We start from the raw sequence: 23,883 nt of genomic DNA on the forward strand, positions 1-23,883 counted from the left end.
GCTGCATTCGAAATGATTGAATCATTTATTGTGAATAAAATAAATTTAGTTCCCCGTGATCTGTTCCAACCAGAGAAGGCCATGATAGCAGCACAATACCAATATGTTTGACACGAGTTAATGTAGAGAATCCAGAGAGTTTGTCTGTAAATAGGCATTCATTATGCTTTTGCGTTCTTTATTTAAAACGTTTCTTTATTTTAAACATTTTACCATGGACAGACCACTGTCCTGGGTGTGTAAATAATCACAGGCTAAAATTGCATGGATTTTTATCTTTATTCTTTAAGCTAAAGTTTAGTATTCTCATGAAACTAAAATTAATTTGCTCTTTAATCACTTTAACACTGACCAAGTTAATAAGAATGTGTATTTACATTGTTACTTGGAAAACTTGCTTTTGGCAGTTGATATGATACTTACAATTTAATGAATAAACTTATCAATGCAGCATAAAGTGTAAAAGCAATGGTGATTTTTTTTTTTTTTTTTTTTTTTTGAGTGATGTTTGCTTGTGCAAAACCTGCCCATCTTGTGTGTGGGCAGCACTGCAGTGTTAAGAGCTGTTGCTAGCATGTTCCCGAAGTGTCCTGGGTGGTTGCTAGGATGCTTACATTTGCTTGATACAACACAGTCTCATGTTTTTGGGGAATTGGTGGGCTAATTCATATGAATTTGTATGGTCTCATTCATCCGTTTTTGTTTGATCGGCCTAGTGATACTTAGCGGGGTTAGACGTGGACCTTTTTTGCTACTTTTTTTCTTTAAAAAAATTACTTTTCATACAGTTGATATCATGTAAAACGCATCACCTTGTAAAATAATTTTCTTTGAGATCAAGAGCCAAATCTGTGACATTTTAATGTAGATATCCCGGCCAGGAAATCTCAGGAAAAAAGAGGATATATGTTCACCCTATACAATCCTGCCTGCAGCAAAAACACAGTTATCTATAGCTGAGTAATTGAGATTAATTGTTGAGCTCAGGAAGTTGACTTAACAAATGTCACAAGCTGCCAATACAGGTGCTTATTCAAAACAGTGTTTTGAGAAAAAAAGAAAAAAAAAAAAAAAAAACAGGTGGATTTTAAATGCCTGTGCGATTATAACCACTAATCAATAGCACAGCAGAATGAAAATCTTCCCTTACATCTTCAGACGCTATCATCATTCAGAGTCTTTCTTGTACTAGACTTCAGGTGTGGATACATTCAAAATATGGATTTTGTAATAAATTGCTTCACCTCTGAAATGACTAAAGTCCTGCCTTATATTTTTCCTTGTTGAATTATCCATATTTATCCATCATATTTATTAACACTGCTTCATATTGAGTTTAATGATAAGTATTTTGTGTTAACTGTAGATCAGTCTACAATTCAGACTTCTGTGTGGGCACACAAAGTGTATGTCCAGTTCTAGCAATATTAAAATAAATTGTGCTTAGAACATTTACTGTAGCAGATCACAGTATTTTGAAAATATAAACTAATTGCTCCTGATGTTTTTTAATGAGAATAATAGTGCAGTTCCACTCATATTCATACTTTATAGATCAGAAAAATCAATAAAATTTGTCTTATGGTAGAAGCGTAGACAGAAGAAGTGACATTTTGCTGTCTTTGTGCTATTTAATAATGAATGTGGGGATTATGCTCTGCTGATCTTTGAGAAGAGCAACCCTGTTGTTTCCACTGGCCGACACCAGATCCAATATCTGGGCCACTGTTAATGACCCCATTACTCTGCTCTGATGGCTTCTATGGGTTTGATGTAGCAATGGTGACAGCATTGTTTATCCAAGCAAATGGGCACATTGAGCCTAGGTGTAATCACTCTCCTCTGAGACCCCGACCAAAAGACAGCGGAACGGAAAGGCAAGGACAAGTTTTTTTATAGTTTCATTCGTGATGATATACCAAATCATTACCGAGATGTGGCCGCTGGGGTCAATTGCATCACATGGCCTGCGTTTAATCTCAGCACCTGAACACAGAATAATCACAGCGATTGAATGGGCTCTGTGGTGCAAGGCATGAATCTCCATGCAGCGCTATTCAAGGTAACATCAGGGTGAAAATAGGCCTGACAAAAGTCGCAGTAAAATTCACTCTGGTTTAATACAATAGTTTTACTAGAGATAAACACACGCACACAAAAAAAGACATTTATAATGAAACCTGAACTGTTTCTGCCCCTTGGCAAAGGGGTGCAGGTAACCAAAACTTAGAAGATCCAACAAATTTCAGTTTCATTAAAAATATCTTAATTTGTGTTTCAAACTGTGGCATAACTTTGCTTTGAAAAGTGGTGGGGACACCACACAACTCGTTTTGCTAGGTTATTATTATTATTATTTTTTTTAATAACCTAATTTACTAGGGGACTGGGTTTGGAGTTGGAAAAACTTAATTTTCGTTTTTTAGAAATACATCGAAGTACAGTACCTGGGGCGGCGCCAGAGCATTTTGAACGCAGGTGCTGAGGGGGTGTTAGATCATTGACAAGGGGAGCTGGGCAATTCAGGGCTCCAAACTCATTCTTCCCTCTGGTCGCTCTTTTGCGACTAACTTTCTCAGTTGGTGGCAAGAGCACTTTTTTTTTCTTTTTTTTTTTACAACATGCTATTAATCGATGTACGCTGATGAACTTTTATCATAGTTTAAAGTTATATGGAAACGAAAGTGGTTAACATTCAACCCGTTCTTTTTCATCAGTAGTATTATTTGTGATTTGAATTTTGTGAATGGGAGTTCCTCTTTTGCTATGTTATAAGCCCGGCTTATGATGCTTTCACTTTCGATTTTGCGATTTCTTGTCAGGTTCTACAATAAAAGATAATTGTCTGTTTTGCTTACATCTATACACCTTTCATCTTTTAAGACTAAAAAAAAAGATTCATTGTTATTTTTAATTAAAATGCACAACAACAATAAAACAGTAAGAGTCAATAAGAAACTAACTTATATATAAAACCATCAATATTCACGTCATTTGTGCTGAGGGCACCTTCATGCTCCTGCTGACATGGTGAGTATAAACCAGGCTCTACACTAGAAGCGCTGCATAGTTCAAACGAGTTATCCTTTGATGTTTGCAACATAAATGGCAGATTTTATGCGTTGAACAATGCGGTGGTCGCGCCAGTGCGACCGCTCACAAAATTTAGTTGTTCGCAGTCTGGAGACCTGCAATTAATAGTAAATATAAAGAAAACAGGTTATTATTATTTTTATATGAACAATAAAATAAATATAAGGAAAACTCGCACTCGATTTTGTAATATTCTTTAATTTTGTAGTACGTATGAAAAGGTGCCTTTCTATTAAAGGCACGTCCATGTGGAAATGGCGAGCCAGCATCGGCATTCGGCAGCCTCATCTTTGCACCCGACACTGACTCCGAAAGCACTAGTTTATTAATAAATAGTTAAAATGCCTTGATTTCCCCGATACGTTCATAATCACTTTGCCGGGGCTTTAAAGCAATTGCTTTATGCGGAAGCTTGAGTGTGGAATAGGCTCTAGACAAATACGCTTGCCTATATATTAAAGTATGGTTTATATATTATTATATTAATCAATTTAATATAACGTCCGATTAGTTGACTAGAAAAATCTTTAGTAGAGGGCAGGCCTACTTAGCACAAGGAAGCGCTCCATTTTTAAAATAAAAAAAATGCAAATCACATCATTATTGCATTGCACGAGTTATGCATGCATAAGGAGTCAAAGTTTTTTTTAGGTTTTTTTTTTAATCACCCTAATTAGATTATGAAGAATGATTTGTTGATCTTGTTTTCCCTTTAATACATACCTTCCACAAGATATTTTTCAATTAATTTCAAAAAGTGGTAGGGACAATATCGAATATCACAAAGTCAACAATCCAAGTTATTTGTTTGGACACTATTATGAGTGAGCAAGGACAAATAATATGTGTAATGAACTGGATTTGTGTTGCTTTCAGAGACAGGTACTTGTATAGAGTCTGTAACCTAGTGCAGGTTTTAAAGCTTTTTAAAAGAATTGTAAAAGCATTACTGCTCACAGCACTGTATCAACACATAGTATGTTTTGAACACGGTTGGACACTTTTATGGAATAATCCATTTATGTCTAGTCTGTTTGCTAAAATGAAACTGCTATTACCCCTCTTCTCAAATGTTTTGAGGCACTGAATCCTGAACATTGTTATTAAAAATTAAATTTCACTAAACTTGTTTAGTGAGTTTTGCATTACCTCTTCATTCCTACCTGCATAAATACATAAAACATAACTGAAAGCCTCTTGGGTCTGTTGTTATTTAATTTATTTCCCAAAGATATCAAACTCGAATTGACTTGTGCACAGTGCCTCCGAGGACATCTGTATACTGTACTTACATGAATATTGATTTGACCAGGCTGTTACGCACATGTAGAGCAACCCCACGGAAGCCCTGGAAACCCATGAGCTTTATTACAGTCCTAGACCTTCACACCCCTTTATAGGTATAGCAATGGCATATTGCACTGTATATCTTTTCACCCCTGGAAGCCTTAAAGCTGAATTTTACCTCTGAATTTTGACTAATTATGGACCATTCAACTGTGAGTTTGATGCTAGACTACTGTTGTTTTAGGTCTCGTTCAGTAATTATGAACAGAAATAATGTCTGTGTTCAATTGTTCATTAAAACAAAGTAAATACGAAAAATACATAAGTTACACTGTGCCACATAGACATAGATTCAGTTGTGTAAACAAAGTATGAGACCACACTATGGAAACCAGTATGGAGTAGTTGCTGTGACAGGAGCAAGTGTGTGCTTTAAAGCAAACATTAATGAAGTTTACGCCCTTGGCATCAACGTTTAATGAGACACCATCTCATGAGAAAAGGCCTTACACATGGGTTCAATTTAAGCTGCTTCTCCAGTCAGAACACTAGCCACAAGCATAGGAAACATAAATTAACCAAGAGTATGTATGCTGACATCTCCTGGAGTCACAGATGGGCAGCGAATAGTCAACAGAGAAAGTGTCTTTCAGTCCGGTAGAAAAGCACTATCTCTATGTTGAGTTTGTTTTCTGATACTCCCTGACCTCTTTCTGTTCTTATCAGACTGGCCAGACCGACTGTGGCCTTTTTAAAGTCTGCTCTTGTGTCCTTTATACTCACTAATGTGGCTTTTACAAAGAGCCAAAGCATGTATCTGCCACAGCAAATAGCAATAGTGGCAGGACTTTATATTGACACACTCCTTGATATGTTACAGTATGTTCATGTCATTCCACAGTAACTCTTACTGTTCCTTACATAAAAGGGACATCATAGCTGTACTTCTGGGGCTGTTTAGTGACATTACGCTGTCTTCAAATTATTTTGAAAAAATAAAAATAAATGCATGTGAAGATTTGAATATGGCTTCTTCTCCAGTTCTGAAAGGGGCACTGTGAATGCACCTTTTTCATGCTAATGACAAACATGTGCTTCATCTGATAGACATTCTTTATGTGCTCTAAAAAGCTGCTGGCAAATACTGACACTCAATTCAATAAAGGATTTATATAGATCAGGCGCAAACACATAAAATTAGCAGTTTGACTTTGTGGCCTATTATTTTGGTCTCATTTAAACAATAATTTTGGGATAAAACAATGAAATTCTTGTTTGGAACATACTTTTTATGTCTTCACTTTGCTATTATTAGGCTAATGCCACCATGATCACTACAAAGTGCACTCTTTTCATCTTTTATATATAGCCTAGGCTACCTTCATTTACTGCCGGTTTCTTTTGTGAATGAAGCGCAATAATGAGCCTAATTTACATAGAAAGGAGGTGTGTTTGAGTGAAAAGAATGTAAGGGACTTTTTAAAATATTGATTTCACGAGTTATGCATGCGTAAGGAGTCAAAGGTTTTTTTTTGTTTGTTTGTTTTTTTATCACCCTAATTAGATTATGAAGAAAGATTTGTGGATCTTGTTTTCCCTTTAATACATATCTTCCGCAAGATATTTTTCAATTAATTTCAAAAAGTGGTAGGGACAATATCGACCCTGGCAAAAAGTAATGGGGACATGTTCCACCCATAAATTATGCCTATGGTTTCAAAGGTTAACCAAAGACTTGGGGGTGATTAACCAAACAATGTGAGGGTGAGTAAATGATGACATAATTGTCATTTTGGGTAAACTAACCTTTAACCTTTGGAATGAATTGATTTTTTTACACTTAGTGAACATTTACCGCTGTTCACAAGTCATGTTTGTTTGGAACGACATGACAGTGATTTAATGATGACAGAATTTGCATTTGCAGGTGAACAATCCACAAAGTCGACAATCCAAGTCATTTGTTTGGACACTATTATGAGTGAGCAAGGACAAATAATATGTGTAATGAACTGGATTTGTGTTGCTTTCGGAGACAGGTACTTGTATAGAGTCTGTAACCTAGTGCAGGTTTTAAAGCTTTTTAAAAGAATTGTAAAAGCATTACTGCTCACAGCACTGTATCAACACATAGTATGTTTTGAACACGGTTGGGCACTTTTATGGAATAATCCATTTATGTCTAGTCTGTTTGTTAAAATGAAACTGCTATTACCCCTCTTCTCAAATGTTTTGAGGCACTGAATCCTGAACATTGTTTTAAAAAATAAAATTTCACTAAACTTTTTTAGTGAGTTTTGCATTACCTCTTCATTCCTACCTGCATAAATACATAAAACATAACTGAAAGCCTCTTGGGTCTGTTGTGATTTAATTAATTTCCCAAAGATATCAAACTCGAATTGACTTGTGTGGAGTGCATTGGAGGACATCTGTATACTTTACTTACATAAATATTGATTTGACCAGGCTGTTACGCACATGTAGAGCAACCCCACGGAAGCCCTGGAAACCCATGGGCTTTATTACAGTCCTAGACCTTCAAACCATTTGCGCTAGGTGTAGCAATGGCATATTGCACTGTATATCTTTCCAACCCTTGGAAGCGAAAACAAAAATTACAGCACTCTGATAAACTGCATTGCAAGTGATTAGTGAATAGCACACAGGTGATATTACTGATATTAATATGTGCAAAAGTGATGCAAATGTTCAGTGAATTATTAACAGTCTCTTATATTGTTTCATAATGATTACACTGCCAGTGTGGACAGTAGACAGCAAAACATTTCAGGAGGTTCTGAAATATATCTGGCCTCCATAAAGTTTTATTTACACTACACCACCTCGAGCTGTTATCTGTCTATAAAGTGATTTATTTATTTACTTATTTTGTTACTTTCATGTCATCTAATATATTCTTCTTTTTTTACTACATGATGAAACTTCTTCAAGTTTCTCTAGTAAGGGAAAGAAAAAAGTGTCAGTTTATTTTTACTTGTTCCATCATAGCAATGTATTTTTTATTTTTTTAATTACCACCAGACTTTTATGTGCAGAACATCAAATTAAGTCTGTAAAACAAACAAACAACAACAAAAAGCTATGGGCAATAACTGATCAATATTTTACTATTTATTCTCAGCATTCTGACTGCTGTTTTCTGTCTGTAGACTTCTGTGTAATTGTTTACCATGAAAAGACTACAATGGATTGCTTTTGAGTTCTAAAAAACAACACCAAAATATATTTGATATTTTACCCAAGTTTAGGTTTTAAGAAACACAAGCAAATATCAGTTTGTTTTATATATATATATATATATATATATATATATATATATATATATATATATATATATATATATATATATATATATATATATATATATTTAAATAATTATGAAAATATATGAATCAAACATCATAACTATGACATTCGTTAACTATGACATTCATTAAACATTTTAAATGTATTTTAACAAATTAACAGCTCAACACAATATAAAGTTTGTTAGTATTATGAGCTACACATTAAATCCTACTAAGATGAAAGCTTTGATCTTCAATATTAATTTTGTGTGATGTTTGCCTAGTAGGCATCATTTTTTGGCTGATAGTCTAACATTTTACAAGTCATGTGTTAATCAGCAGGCAGATTAACCAAACATGAATATCATACATATATAATAAGAGACTTAAATGGACCAAACAGTAGTTGCCAAGCAACATGTGCATGATCCACTTAATATTCATGTAGTATACCTTCAATATTTTGCATTGAGATGTAATTTGATGTAAATGTAATTTGCTTTCAGAAATATTGTAGATGGAGCTGAATGAAACAGTCTCCAAACACGTTCTCCAAAGTTTAGGTTCTGGCCGGTCTCAGAACACTCCTAAGACATTCTTGAAATCAAGTTTTTAACTTTACAATCCATTTTACAAACACAATCTACTATCTTGAAGTGAGGTGGGACATAGCCAGACCTTCAGACATGTCAAACAACCAATCACAGTTTGTTTGTTCCAGCGTCACGTTTCAGGGCGTGGAAATGTTGCCACAATAACAGAGTCTATAATAAAACTCTCGTACATATTTTAAAACTCTTATGCCCTAAACATAAAATTTTTTAAATACTTTTGAGAATCCAGCATTTAGTTGATCCTGATAAGCGCTCGTCGTCACAGTTGTAAGCGACATGAGGGGGTTTGGCACCACGGCACCACATATGATGTCGGCACCACATATGATGTCAGGTGGAACGTTAAAGAACGCGACACACACATTTCCCGGAAATCCTGTATAATTCAACCAATCCGATAACGATTTTGAAATTCCTGAAGTGCTTACACTTTTGTGTGCCATTTGCATCAGACATTCAGTCAACGGTCCATGGCCGTGAAATCTGAGGCTGAGACTAGGTGGGATGCAGTGATCAAAGATGTATTTTGCACGTTTTCTATTGATGACTTGGAAAGCAACAAATTACAGCTCACATTAGCTCACATTATTTACAAATGCTTACACTGTAGCGCAATGACTGTCTTTATTATTTCTTTTGTTACTACACTATAGAGACCTGGAAATGACAAACACATTGGCAACAAAGAGAAACACAAAGAGAAGATTTTGAACTTTCTTTTGTAGCCCAACTGTGTCGCTGATGTAATTAATACCCTTAATTAGGCCTCTGTATCGACATGGAGGTTGAGGGCCAACTATCTCGGTGCTTTGTGACCGAGTTCACAATGCGGCTTCTCATGGCTGTCTCTGCCTGTTTTATCCAGATAATATGTGCCTTTGTGTGGTAAAACTCATCATCTCACCACATTGTGGCCGTGTGTGCCTTTGCTTTGGATCTGCTGGTGCTGCCACCCCCTCTACCACTGCCCACACTAACTGAAGAAACTCAACAGGGTAGATGACATATCCTCACAGAGATCAGCATGATGTTTCATCTCGGCATCATATTAGCATGAAGAGCTTGCTATTCAAATGGCCATTTACTCTTGCTGTAATCAGACTATTGCTTGCGATCTGTGGCAACTGTTCCGTGAAGTGGATTTGAATACAAGAGACAGAAATAAATGCAAGAAAAAAGGAAGCAAATTAAAAAAGAAGTCTTTTGATTTGCTGTGTCTGTGTATCAGCACCAGTAACCCTTACCTCTGTGGATATGGATGAATTGTTATAGTGAAATGAAGCAAGAATATTTAAAAGGATTCCAATGAAGGCAATTGAAAAAAATTATAAATACAAAAAAAAATATATATATTACTATGATTGTCCCACCAAATGTCAAAAAGTAGTCTCTAAAGTGGTCTATCAAATTATATATATATATATATATATATATATATATATATATGGAAGACTGTAAAAAATGCAACTGCACATTTTGAGACTCAAATGCTCAAATGCTATTTTTAACTACATAAAACCATTGTCAGACCAACAAAATTACCCCAAATGTAGCCCCAACTTGTCAAACACATTTGTTGAAAACAAAGAATTTCATATTGTTGAAATGTTAAGGCTTTGTGAGTTCCCAGCATGCATTCCAGCATTTAAGTTAATGTTATAGGAAACTTTTTTTTTGTTATTGTTTTGTCATTATTTAACAAGCTATATTTGTTAGTTATTTGTTGTAATGTAAATAGCTAGTCTTTTTAACAATTGCTTAAATTGTTTTGCTTAAATTTAACTTTTGAGATATTATGTTCAACCACTTATATCACTTTTTCTGGATATCTTAGTCTTGTAAGTTGTTTTACAAGCAAAGACAATGTTGTCTACATATTAGAATGTATCCATTAAGGTTTGTCATTTATAAATAAACAAAAATGTGGGGACTTTAAACACAGTTTTTTTTTTTTTCTTCCATAAAACAGAAAAAAGTCAATTATTCTGCTTATACTACGGTTACCACACTTCAAGACATTGATCAGATGATATATTTAAGGCATTTGTCTGTTTTTTGTACTTAAAACGCTATTGTGAGTAGGATTAATTTCTTACGCATCTCATCCAATGCCTCCGTTGTTAATTCCAAAATGTCATTTTAAACCTAGTAATGGTATTTATTTAAAATTACATCTGTTTAAGATTTTGTATTTAAGAAATAATAATAATAATAATAATAATAAAATAAATAAATCAGTGTAGGGTTTTTGGTCAAGGCTGTAGCAAAACATATATCCTCTTGGTCGATTTAAAAGTCATCAGAACATTAATTGGAGCATTCAGCATTATTATCCCTTTTAAGCCTGTCTGTTTTTAAGCCTTATCTTATCCTAGTCATATTTGAAGAGAACATTGGTTTGTATGTATTTTGGCTTTTGCAAAAATGTATGCATAGTCATGCTTGTCTCTTGAGATAAGGATGGCTTCTGTTCTTGTGGCAAAAGCTCACGCCATTCAAATGGATCTGGTCTGCTGACTAAACCCTGGAAACATTTGGTGTGCGGGGTTGTAAAATCTCATTCATGAAAGGTGGTAATTTCAGACAATTCAGCTTTCCATCAAGATTTGTGAATAAAAAACACTGTAAGGTTTGACACAAATGCAGTGAGATTTCCTGATTAAACTTAGTAATTTGAGTTAACTTCAATAAAGGACTGTAAAGATATATAAAGGTCTGCTCCTAAGTATGTGGAATTTTTGAGGTGTTTTAGGAAATACATGCAACATAATAACAAATGTGCAGGTTCCTTTAGCAGTTTTCTCTCTTATACAGAAGGGAAGAAGTGTTTTCCTGAACATGCCCTTCTTTGAGGAGGATGTGATGCTTGTATTTAAGGGGTGAGAAAGTTGAGAGCATCCTTGATATCCTGCTACCTGTCCATTAACTCCTTTTCACACTGCTATGCCCAGTGCTAACCTTTTAACCCTGTAAAACTGTGATCACAGTGGATACCTCCTCTACAGATTTTGACTCAATAATACAGAAAAAAGAAGCAGCAAGCAACATGATGCTTTAAAAGTGTGACAGAAGTGAGCTGAAAGAATGACAGGACTAAACTAAGAGGAGTAGCACTTTCCTTTCAAATAGATATGCTTATCTGATTTTACATGAAAATATAGCCGGAATCAGAGCACAGGAATGGTCTTTGTCTTATCTTATCTTATGTGTATTTGATTTCATCAGATGATGGCTCAATTATAAATAAAAAAATTTGTGCAGATTAACATCTTGAAGAGAGAACTGGTTATATGGTCTTAATGGGCTGCATTTCAGTCACTATTTCATATTCATCCCATTGTCTGACAACAGGAACAGTAGGATGAAAACAGTTTTATTGAGAATTTGGCTGCATTAAAATACAGTATGTAAGCACAGAGATGCAAACAAATGTAAAAGACAATATGACACAATGATGTTGTGAATATTCTAATTAGCATATGATGTCATCTAGCGACATTTAGTTGGCAACCCTGGTTCTGATACCACATGTTTTTCCATGGCAAGTGCAATATCAATACTTTCAGGTTTGGCATTTTTATAGAACAGTTCTTTCTGGTCCTCGAATCTGACTGGTTGAGAGGAGTGTGACATTCTAGTGATATCTTAGCTCCAACTATTTCACCATTTGTACTGCTCCACTTGCAGTATTTCTCAATGATAGTCACTGCGGATGCTTAAATCTACTGTCGTTTTATAAATAATTTTTGTATCATGGAATGCAGTTTTAAGAGTTTTTTTTTTTTTTTTTTTTTTGGCGAGAATGTACTTGTTTAGACTTCACAAATGTGGTTTGTTAATAAATATAATACATATTTGAAAATTTGCTTTGATGTTTTGGGAGAGGTGAGCTCCAGTGCGTCAGCAGTCATTCAGTGTTAATGAACCCTTTGAGAGCAGCCTTACCTCGGCCAGTTCTTCTGTAATTTGCCACTGGTTCAGATGTCTCTATAGTGGTTAAACAATTTAATATATCTGTTATTTGTTCTAGAGCCAACAGATTTGGCAGAGGGCAAAATCTCATCATGTTATATTTTATGTAAATTTAATGCTGTATATCACTGCCTTTGTACTTTTAACTGAATTGTCTAGCAACTTTTATGATGGATGTTGTTGTTTATTGAATATAATTGGTAACACTTTAGAATAGGGAACACTTATTCACTATTAAATATGACTTTTCCCCCAATAAATTCCTAATTTGCTGCTTATTAATAGTTAGTAAGGTAGTTGTTATGTTAAGGTATTGGGTAGGATTAGGGATGTAGAATAAGGTCATGTAGAATAAGGCATCGATATGTGCTTAATTAGTACTAATAAATGGCTAATATATAATAATATTATAGTAATATCAGGGACAGATTATGACACAGCGGTGCCCTGGGCACGGACTGATTAAAGGCCCCCCTCAGTTGAAATTTCATTCCTTTTTTATTCAGAATTTTCCCAAACCTGTTAACTATTTCATAAAATATGACGATTCTCAAATAGAAGTAAATACATTTTGCACATTTATAGGTCATGTTAGTTTATCTATAATGGGCTATGGGAAAAGTAGCCTAATATTATTGTAATTTATTAACTAGCCCATCTTTTAACTTGTACTAGATATGGGTGTCATTTCATAGAATATTTTTAACTGACTTTTTATTTAACGTAAATTTAATAAAAACATTGTAAGATACTAATTATAACACTTTCATTGTACATAAAGAGAGCAAAAAATATTGGCATTATCAAAGAATATTAACTTCAGTCTAGACAGAGTCCAAGCACTCTCAACAAGTCCCATTTTAATCACAGAAGCGGTTTATACTGTGAAATGAATATCTTACATCGTACATACATCTGCACTTTGTTTATGATGAGATAATTCGCCAGAGAGCAGCATTCAGTCAATGTGCGTGCGCAATAAACAAAACACGGGCTTTTCAGCGATGACTCGTCTGAATGCCTCTGATTGGTCATTGCATTCATAAGCTCAACAGAATCCTGTGTGATTGGTTATAATGCGCAGCACCGTAAAAACGCGTCTGGCTCAGCGCCAACCAAAGCACGAAGGCAGATCTGAACATGGCAGCTGATGCTGTGCCGCACTGAACCTTCTAATCATATCAAATATATAAAAAACATTATTCAGCAATTTTTTGGTCTTTTAAAAGCTGCATTCAAAATCCACTTTGCTTTAAATCCTGAGGGGGCACGGTTGAAATCGTGTTCCTGGAGGAGCAGTATTTCAGCTGGACCCCCCTTTGGTCTAGTGCCCTGGGCACGTCCCCGGTAGCCCTGTGCATTAATCAGTCCCTGAGTAATATGCATGCTAATAGTAATGGGAAGTCTGGTTCTTTTCCGCAAACCGGTTCTTTCGGACAGTTTGTTTCAATGAACCAGTTCAAAAAACACACTTCATCAAAGTACACAGATTAGATACATTCATCTTTTTTTAAAAAGTAAAATAAAATATACTGATATTATCACACTTTCTGATGTTTAGCAAAATACTTGGATAACATGCTTTTCATCCTCTTGAAACACACACATGGGCAGTAGCATCAGCTCATCGGTTCTCAAATTGGCTGTGTCCGAAATAAATGGTTCTCGATTCAGTGTACTGATGATCCAACAACCGATGCAACCGGTTCTTGACTCGAGACCGAGAATCAGCTCATCGTTATGTATTTACTAGAGGTGTAAGGGTACACAAACATGACGGTTCGGTACATACCTCAGTTTTGACGCCATGGTTCGGTATGGTTTTGGTACATATATATATATATACATATATACAGTAATCAACATTTGAAGTGGATCAAAAAAGTTCAACAAAGATGTCCTAAGACAAGAACACATGTTGCTTTTAGGTTTTAGGACAACTTTGATGAAAGGTTTTGATCCACTTCAAATGTTGACTGCTACACACACACACACACACATATATGTATATATATATATATATATATATATATATATATATATATATGTGTGTGTGTGTGTGTGTGTGTGTGTGTGTGTGTGTAACTTTATTCATTACTTTATTCTTTATCCATTTATAATATAAATTTGTAACTTTATTAATTAAATAATATATGTAGCAAAAATACTGTATATAAAATGAATAATATTAAAATAATACAACTTCATGAAACAAAAATAAATAAAATAGATCAATTCCAACTTTGTAACCAATATATTTCTAAAAGTTGACTTTGGCAAAGTCAAAATCTACAGAGGAAACTTTTCTTCCCCTTGAAACATATTAAGTTTTATGTCTTGATGTCTTCAGTCTTGGTACAATAGTTGTACAGTTATCAAGTTTCTCCCCAAAGCACAAACCACTTCAGAACCACCTGGTCTTTCTTTTTGGTCTACAGCTTAAGAGGAGCTCATCCATCTCTAGTGTGATGGCAAAAGAAAATCATCTTTTCACTCCTATTGCAATTCATAATTTTCATCTGCTCAGTATGTACAGTATACGATGTGACTGAACTATAAATTTATGACACTCTCTTTTTTTGCCTCTCTGTGCCCAAACGGCAAAATACATTCTCCTTGGACCATTTAGCTCTTCAAATTGTTCTTCAGTTTCAGCATTTCAAATGCTGCTGGAGCATTTTGCATGTCCACTCAGCAGATGTCTTTATTGAGCTTGCAGAACTTAAGGACACAGACTGATATGGATTCTCAAGGCATCGTTTCAAATACCCAAACTAAAAAATCAAAAAAAAGTGATAGAGATAAATTAATTTGTGTATTTTTTTTTTTTTTTTTTTTTTTTTTAATTAATTGTATTATATTTAAATTTATTGTTTTGGTTGGGTATTATGTTAATTAAGTAGAGTAGAACTGTAACATGGGGCCTCAACTTTGCATAGATTTCATCCTAAAAGTGTTTGAATGCTCAAAAGTTTTACAATTCATAAAACCAAACATAAACCTAACAATTTAACTAGCAAAATACTGTTTGTCTAAGGCTAGCCTTCTTTTTGAAAAAAATAAAAATAAATAAAAATAGGAAAACTGGTTCATCTAGCTACTGAACATTTGGACATTATGTTAGTTCCTTTCTGACAAAAGTTCAGCTTTGCTTTTTTGATCAACATTTTTCTCATTCATGCGCTGCACTACTTTGGAATTTAGGGACCAGCTTAATCAGAAACAATATCAGACTGTTTAAGCTTATCTGCCTTTGTCCTAGCTGTTCTTGAATTTCTACTTTGTCAGTTGCATTTCGTGTTTTGAATGAAAATTAATGAAAATTAATTTATTTTCTCGCTCATGCTCTGCACAATTTGGAGTTTACACAACTACAAAGTTATTGTTCATTTTTTGTAAAAGGCTAATTTTCAAGAAATGTGTCAGACCAATGAAGCATATCTGCCTTTTTTATTGCTTTCCTTGAGATTCTGCTCTACCAGTTCTGACGTGTTTCAGACAACAGCAGTTCATAGTTTACTCAGTTACACATTGTGCAACAAAGCCATCAGAGCACAGGAGCCCTGCCCACATCTTTTCAACAGAAATACTCCCCATTTTGGTTGGTTGTCAGGAGACACCAAAGAAGGACAATGGTTTATGCACAATCATGGGATTTGCTTTTAGGGACAAAACTTAAAAATTCTGGGTTCTTCTTTTTGGTCTTGTCTTAGCACTTTGTACCTTCACAAAGTGCGTGGATGAGAGCTGGCTCCATTGTGGCTCCAGGGCAAACGTGTCTTGGTACACAATGATTAGCTGATTTTGACTCAGTTTGAGGCTTCTGTATTTTTTGGCATTGAGTTCTCAATTACCTTCATAAGAGTGTTTTGTTGCTGTGGGTAAATAATGTATGCCAGTCAAACAGAACTTATGCACATTGCATGCACTTTTGTCTACTGCTCCTAACCCTTTGCTTTGCTTCTGAATCAGTTAAGAATAGGGCAAAACATTCCTGTAGGTCTGACTTTTGGGTCTCATGGCAGTGGCTTCTTGTACCATTGCACCTGATTCATATGGGACTATTTTATTGGTGGGTCAACAGCAAAGGAGTTTGTCCATTTGAACCTTACTTAAGGTCTTTGCACACTGAGTCTGAAATTCTCATCCAAAATTTTCACACGTAAAAAAATAAATACGACCTCACATTGTGTCAATCACGTTTACACACTGCCTCCGAAACTTTCGTCCATCATAAAAAAAAAATTCAAACCAGGTTATATTTTCTGCATTTTCACATCCGTAGCAAGCAGTTTGATAGGAAAGGATGACAAATACAAAAAATGAAAAACACATACGAAAAATTTCGGACTGTGCAATGACCTTAAGGGTCATCCAGATGCTATCAGACTGTTAAATGGAAACAACCCCAGAGTCTGTCACTGCAAGATGGTTACAGCTGATGCTGTCAAAAGGCTGGGATGCAGTTTTCAATGGTCGCCCAGTCTACAGAGCCTGGGGTGATCATTTATGTGTCATATGAATTGGCCTGAGATGATGGTGACAATTCTGGCTTTGACCCACATCCTTCCTGATATACAAGACTGTCATGTAGTCATTTGGACAGACAACAGGATGATTGTCTCATGCATAAACCGTCAAGGAAGAATACATTCACGCCACATGTAGAGCTCAGCATGGCACATTCTGCTTTGGGCACCTAAGGTCGTTAAGGTCAGTGCACTTGCCAGGTCAGTTGAAACTGTAAGCAGATATTATTTTGAGGCATGGGTTGAGGCCCAGAAAATGAAGGTTGCATCCTCAGATCTTGAGTTTTGGTGGGGCAGAGGTAAATCTGTTCTGCTGAATGATCAGCTCCTTATTTGGTTTTCTCTGTTTCTTCAGTTGCCTTTAGTGATGGACAGTCTGGCTCATGCTTGGACGAGGGTCCACATGTATTCTTTCCCACTATTAAGTCTACTTCCGCTAGTACTTGCAAGAGTGGGGGAAAATAAAAAAGCATCTTCTGCTGGTAGAACCTGTTGTCTGTCCCACATTTAGCTCTTCCTTGGGAGATCCCAATCAGAGTAGATCAACTTTTGCAGGCTCGGGGGCCCATGTGACATCACCGGCATGAAATGTGGAAACTTTTGTGGGTTTGCCCTTTAGATGGGATTCTTCAATTACTTCAGGTCTTTCGCCAGAGATTACAAAAAAACATTTTGAATGCAAGAGCTCTTTCTACAATGATTCTCTATGCTTTTGAATGTTGGTAATCTTGATATGTTATTTTTTCTATGTTGATGCACTAACCATGAGGCTATCAGCGCTGATGACTGTTTTCCAATGGTAATTTTAAGTGAGAGTGCAATTTGAATCCAGTTTACTGCCCTGTTGGTTCAGTACTGGCATTCCATCCTTAATATATATATTTTTTTTTCCTGCAGACTCAGCCCCAGCAACATTTAAGGTGTATGCGGGGGCAATTGCTTCTAAACATGCTTCAGGAGATGGTGTTTCTTTAGGGACACATTCACTTAAGTCTTGTTTCAAGAATTCCTGTCCTGCTTTCATCCTTGAAATCCCTTAAAAGGATTGGTCATTGGTGACTTACAGACCTTATCAGTGAGCCTATATGCTGTATGGATTTTTGCAGCCAAAAGCTGGGTTACCTATTTAAGGTTGCTTTCACTTAATTTCACTCTCAAGTTGTGTTGTTGCATTTAGCAGTCACAGGAGGCTAAGAGACTGCATAGGCTTTGTACTGCGAGGGAGTTCTGTTCACACCAAGGACAATAACTGTTACAGTAATGATAACGATATAGAACCACAACAGTAACCATAATGACACAGAGGAAAGATCTCATTGGAATCTTTTTCACAATTTTTTTATTATTATTATTATTATTTGTACTGTTCTCTGAGGTCCCCTTAAAATGTTATCAAGATTTTTACATAATAAATAATTTAGAATAGGCAATTGTCTGTCCTGTTTTTAACCTCCCTTATTAGTACACTCTTTCTGAATAGGCGTGGCAGATTGTAGACTCTGAAGTAAACACCCACTGCTATAATTGGCTTACAGTTATGTATGTTTGACAGCCTACTGTACATTCCTCATCCTGTTGTGAATTCAGTCAAATATGCATAAATACATATCAAACGATCTGTAACAGATAGTTACTCAGTTACTCACACTTGTATGGTGGGGCATTTCTGTCGAATTCAATATAGCCAGCACAGCATCGTCTTTTAGTTTCAATCTTTTGTGATCCATGTATTTACTTTTTTTTTCAATCTTTTTTGGTGTGGTGGATGAATTGTTCCTTGTTTGTAAATGATTAAATGTTTAATGTCTGTTTGGATCAGAAGGAAGGCAATGCAAAGAGTGCTTTTACACAGTTCAGCAATGCATAACCTCTTGTTGTATTCAGAGAGATCTATATCGTTTGGTTTCTGCGCAGACCTGCATTCTCATGCATATGAAGCTGTGTGACGACAACATTCAAAAGTATGATTTTTCATATTGGGCAGGGTGTTAAAATTGTTTTGAAGTCATAACATAATATTCTACAAGCAATTGTGTGAAAATTAGCCATTATAAATGAAAACTCTGTACCTGTAAATCATACTTTGTATGAAAAGGAATGGAAGTTGTCTGAATTGTACTGTTCATTTCAACTGGAAACTACAGTGATTCGTACATAGAGGTACTTTGTTTCTGTTTTGCAGAAATGTGTATAGAGGTATGTATTTCCAGTGAGCCTATGTTGCTGGTTTCTCAGTTCATGACCCCTTTAAAGCAGCAAAGTGCTATCATGCATTAGTGTGGATGCTAAATCAGCTCATTCTTTATTCAAAGAACCAGAACTCATACATAAATGAGACATATTACTATGCATATACTTTATCTGCATATAATTTTCAAATGCATATTGTCATCCAGACATGTGATATTCCCATGTTTGCTGGTTCAATAAACAAGAAAATAAGGAATGTAAATGCCGCCTGTGCCAATAATGTAAATTACATTACAAAACATTTGTGAGGCCTCTATCCATTAACTCTGTAAACTATGTAAGAAATCCATTAATTAGTTATTGCTCAAAACCACTCAGTACTTTATAAACATGACTTGGTTTCTATGTGCTAAAAAAATCATGTGTCATAATTTCCAGAAGTGCGTAAACCCAGATTAGAGCTTGCCTGATCTAGAAAGTGCTTCACAGTTTTGGTGCTCAGTAAATGGATTGTTGGTCGAATGTGATTGGTCCATGGGCATGCCATCTGAGGCTACAGTTTAACTTGTTCAGTAAGATTCAGACTGTTATGCCTCCATGTCAGGAGCTGACTTACTAAGGAAAACTGACTCTTGAAGATAATTGTTTATGCTAATGCTAATGTCCCTTTAGACAACTAAGAGAATGCAGCACATACTTCCTTTGCATTTTAATTGTGACATTTTAAAATGTGTGATATGTGAAATTGAGCTTGTGTGAACTAGAACAACTTATGTTTGTATGTATGGCCTAAGTGCTACATATTAAAATATGTAAAACAAGTAATTGTGTGCATATCCCACCTTCTGGCAGGTGCAGGACAAAATAAACTACTAAAGTAGGCCTGAAGAAGATCCAGCAGGGTCGAAACGTTGCCTTTTATTAAATATGGGAGTTAAAAGCAGTGGTGCGGACATTACATTTTTTTCACATATTAAAATACCCCACACTGCTTGGAATCAGTAGATGCACCTCAACAGCTACTGAATGTACTTCAATCAGTGTAATGAGCTTAATAATGGTAAAATGTGAAATAAACCTGAGAAAGGTACATTTAGATTATTATGCACTGTGACATTATTCTGTGATATGAATGAATGAATGAATGAATGAATGAATACTTCTACAAAAAAAAAAGCTAATTTTTAAAGTTGGATTTTTAGTTGCATTGCAGTCTTGCACTTAATGAGCTCTCAGTGTTTGGTATTTGTCACATCAATAGTCTCTGCAAGTTGATTATCTGCCATGATTTCTTCTCTAGCCAGTGCCTCAAAATGACATTTCAATATCTCTCTACTAAGAACTGAGTTTCTCTGAGATACATCCATCTATTGATTGGCATTGTATTACATTTTTCTTCCTTTTTCCTCCATGCTGTCAGAGAGGTTTTACAAAAATAAAACTATCTCTTCTATATGCTTCTCGAGAACCACTGAAAAACACAGGATCTAAATTTACCGTATTAACTTTTTTAATAAACCTTACCTGATCTTACTGAGCTCAGTCCATCAGTGCATGATATTCCAAAGAAAAAGATAAGTTTGTCTCTATAATCTTTCAACAAAATATAATAACTTTGTCTCTAAAACTACTTTCCTTTTTAGCCAAAGCCACAAATCCCTCTTAGTTTTCAGCCCCTTCTGTCCAATCGACTGCCTCCTTTCTCATATCGAATGGCCAGTTTTCATGGTCCAATGAATTCCAAATGGATAAAAATCGAGACCTGCCCTACCTTTTTCCTCATTGAATATCCTGTTTCAGTAAGAATTAGTTTTCTGAGGCAAATGGGTTTAAAATTGTGTTTTAAAGAACAAAGAACCTTAATGTTTTTTTTTTTTTTTTTCTTGATTTAACTCTGAAATCAGATTTGTGAGATTAATAATATAATTATGAAGATCACAACCAGTGTATGTCTGATAAGGCAACAACCTTTAAGTCTTTTTGTATTAAAAAATGCAACACTAAAGCCAAAATTTTGAGGTTACCAGATACCAGGGAATGAAAATACATCGCTAACAGTATTGTAACTAAAGCAGTAATAAATTAAAGGGCAGTCTAGACAACTGATTAGACTCTAATTGGAGTTTGAGCCGTAAGCTGGGTCTCAGCCTCAAGGACCACATTGATTTTGGGACCAACAATATAAGACTAATGTTTAAGACATAATGACTTCTCAACTGATTTTAAAGCATGCACTATGTGTACGATCGTATGAGACTTGTTATTTTGCTGGACTAAGCATTATCCTATAATACGCAGAAAGACTGGTATCACCCCATTATAACACGTTGATTAAATAGGAGCGAAATGAATGCCAATGCCAAAAAAAGGCTTGTTTCTTGGCATGGCTTCTGTAGCTGAATAAAATGCACATATCTCATTTCAGAGCCCAAAACAAATTAAATTCAGTCAGCTATTTGAGGCTGTATTTTTTTTTTTTTTTAATTTAATTTAATTTATTTTTATTAATGTATGGTTGATAAAAAGGTCACTTTTGGGGCCACTGAGCTCGCTTTACACAAAGCCAATGATTTTAATTAAGACGAGGTCAAATTAAAACTCAATTGGCTTTGATTAATATAAAGGCAGACAAAGAGTCTGTCCCTTTATAATGTGTTTCAGCAATTAAGCATTGAAACCATGCTGAAGTAGTGTCCTTTCATGCTCAAAAAAAAAAAAAAAATCCTTTATGATTTACTGTTCTAGGTTTTAATCTAAAGATTAATAACTGGTTGAATTAAATGGCTTTCAAATTATTGAAAAAAAACAACAACAACAACAACAACAAAAAAAAAAACAGTTACACACCTTACAATTTACAGGTATTGTAACTTGATGGAATTAAATCAAAATGTTCTACTGTATATTATTGAACCAAGTTGCGACGTTGCTTGACCAATATTTTGTGCTGGTACAAAATCTTTACCGAATTATACATTGCTACCTGCATACTGCCCCGATCTACTTACTTTATTATGTTGTTTATATGCCTAAATACTCAATTTACTCTTGTACTTTTGTAACTTTTGTACACTGGTGTATCACAATGCACAGTTGAAATTATTATTATTATTATTATTATTATTCAAATTCCTCCTCAAAATTTTAGTGGCTATTGACTTGACATTATGAAACAGAGAGAACTGAAGTGTGATGTCTCCCAATACTGATTCTGATTTTCAAAACTAGAAGTAAATGGTGATTCTGCATTTAAAATGCTTTTAACCAGGCACAAAACGTTTTCTGTTTGCTGGAGCTGCCAAGAACATAACCAAATTATTTCTAAAGCTACATTTTAGAGCCAAAATTTGTCTTACCCACAGAACAGACCTCTTACTGACTTCACACAACTTAAAAGAGTCATTAAAATTTAATAACCTTTTCAAAAATATTGTCTGCCCATGCTTACCCTCTTTTATAGAAATAAATGAAATAAAATAAAAATGTGGGGAATATTTTATGCTAACTGCTCTTCACTGAATATTGTGCTTTTTGTCAAAGTTAATAAGATGATAAAGGGAAGGTAACCACTCTACAGGAATTACCACACTTTTTCTTTCCTTTTTTTTTTCTTTTTTTTGTTATATGTTTCTTATACTTAGGTATACACTGTACTCTAACAGATGTGATGTGTATCAACACCATTAACAGCAGATCCATGTGAGTGTTTAGATGTCCATTGTTTCTGCTCAGGCGACTCTTAAACTATCCAAGCTCATCAGTTCTCCATCTTTTCTTTAATTTTGCAGCATGTGAATTGATGACGCAGGGGATCCTGGCCTTGGTCACGTCTACAGGTTGTGCCTCAGCCAGTGCTCTGCAGTCCCTGACAGATGCCATGCACATACCTCACCTTTACGTGCAGAGAAACACTGAAGGATCACCTCGTACTGCATGCCAACTCAATCCAAGCCCCGACGGAGAGAGATACACCCTCGCAGCACGACCGCCCGTCCGTCTAAGTGATGTCATGTTGACGTTAGTTGGTGAGCTGCGCTGGCAGAAGTTCATCGTCTTCTATGACAGTGACTATGGTGAGTGAGTGATTGATTGCAATACAGAGCAAATCCTGCTTTTGGGAAAAAGAAAAAAAATCTTACCAAACTTTACAGGTTACATTTTGACGAACTGTTAATGCTGGGTATTTATTGTGGTGTGATTTCATGTGAGAATTACTGACTTGGTTAAACCTGTGTTCACACTAACAATGATTAATTTGTTGGAATCTCTGAGCTGTTGGTTTTTGTAGTAGCATTGCTTTGCTGCTCACTTGCATAAAGATTTAATTATCTATCTATCTATCTATCTATCTATCTATCTATCTATCTATCTTTTTATTTGTATATATACTTGTATAGATTTTTTTATCTATCTATCTATCTATCTATCTATCTATCTATCTATCTAATCAACAATATATATGAGAATAATATTTTTTAGCATTATATCACTGGTAGAAGTTTTTCATAAGATTTTTCATAAGACAGAATCTGCCTTAATACTTTGTGCAAAGCATTGTGTTTTAGGACAGCATGCTCATTGTGAATCAGCATGCAGTGTTCTCAAAGCATTGCAGGATGACCTGTAAGGGCTCCACACAGGTGCAGCGTGAAGAACTGGTTGAGATGACTGCTTTACAAACCTTGATTTTACTTCACAGCCATGGAATAATGGCAATGTGAGGGCAATAGATGTTAGAACTTATCCTGTCAGAGCAGCTGCACAGTTCTGAACTTTAAAATGGAATACTAGCATATGGAACACAGATTCAGAAATGCCATTTGTTTGAGGCTTTGATCATAAGATGTTAGCAGAGAAGTAGAAGAAAATTACATGGAATTCAGTCTT

At 35.2% G+C, this 23,883-nt stretch overlaps 1 protein-coding gene across 1 annotated transcript in view; it reads left to right on the forward strand.

The window, feature by feature from the left end:
• Nucleotides 1-23,883, forward strand: part of LOC109062250 (glutamate receptor ionotropic, delta-1-like) — a 420,176-nt gene that overhangs the window by 179,414 nt on the left and 216,879 nt on the right. The window contains exon 3 of the mRNA XM_042735188.1: nucleotides 22,785-23,069. Coding sequence (XP_042591122.1) covers nucleotides 22,785-23,069 — 285 coding nt within the window. The remainder of the gene's footprint in view (nucleotides 1-22,784; nucleotides 23,070-23,883) is intronic.

Source organism: Cyprinus carpio, chromosome B12 (assembly GCF_018340385.1).
Source record: "Cyprinus carpio isolate SPL01 chromosome B12, ASM1834038v1, whole genome shotgun sequence".
NCBI classification, from domain to species: Eukaryota; Metazoa; Chordata; class Actinopteri; order Cypriniformes; family Cyprinidae; genus Cyprinus; species Cyprinus carpio.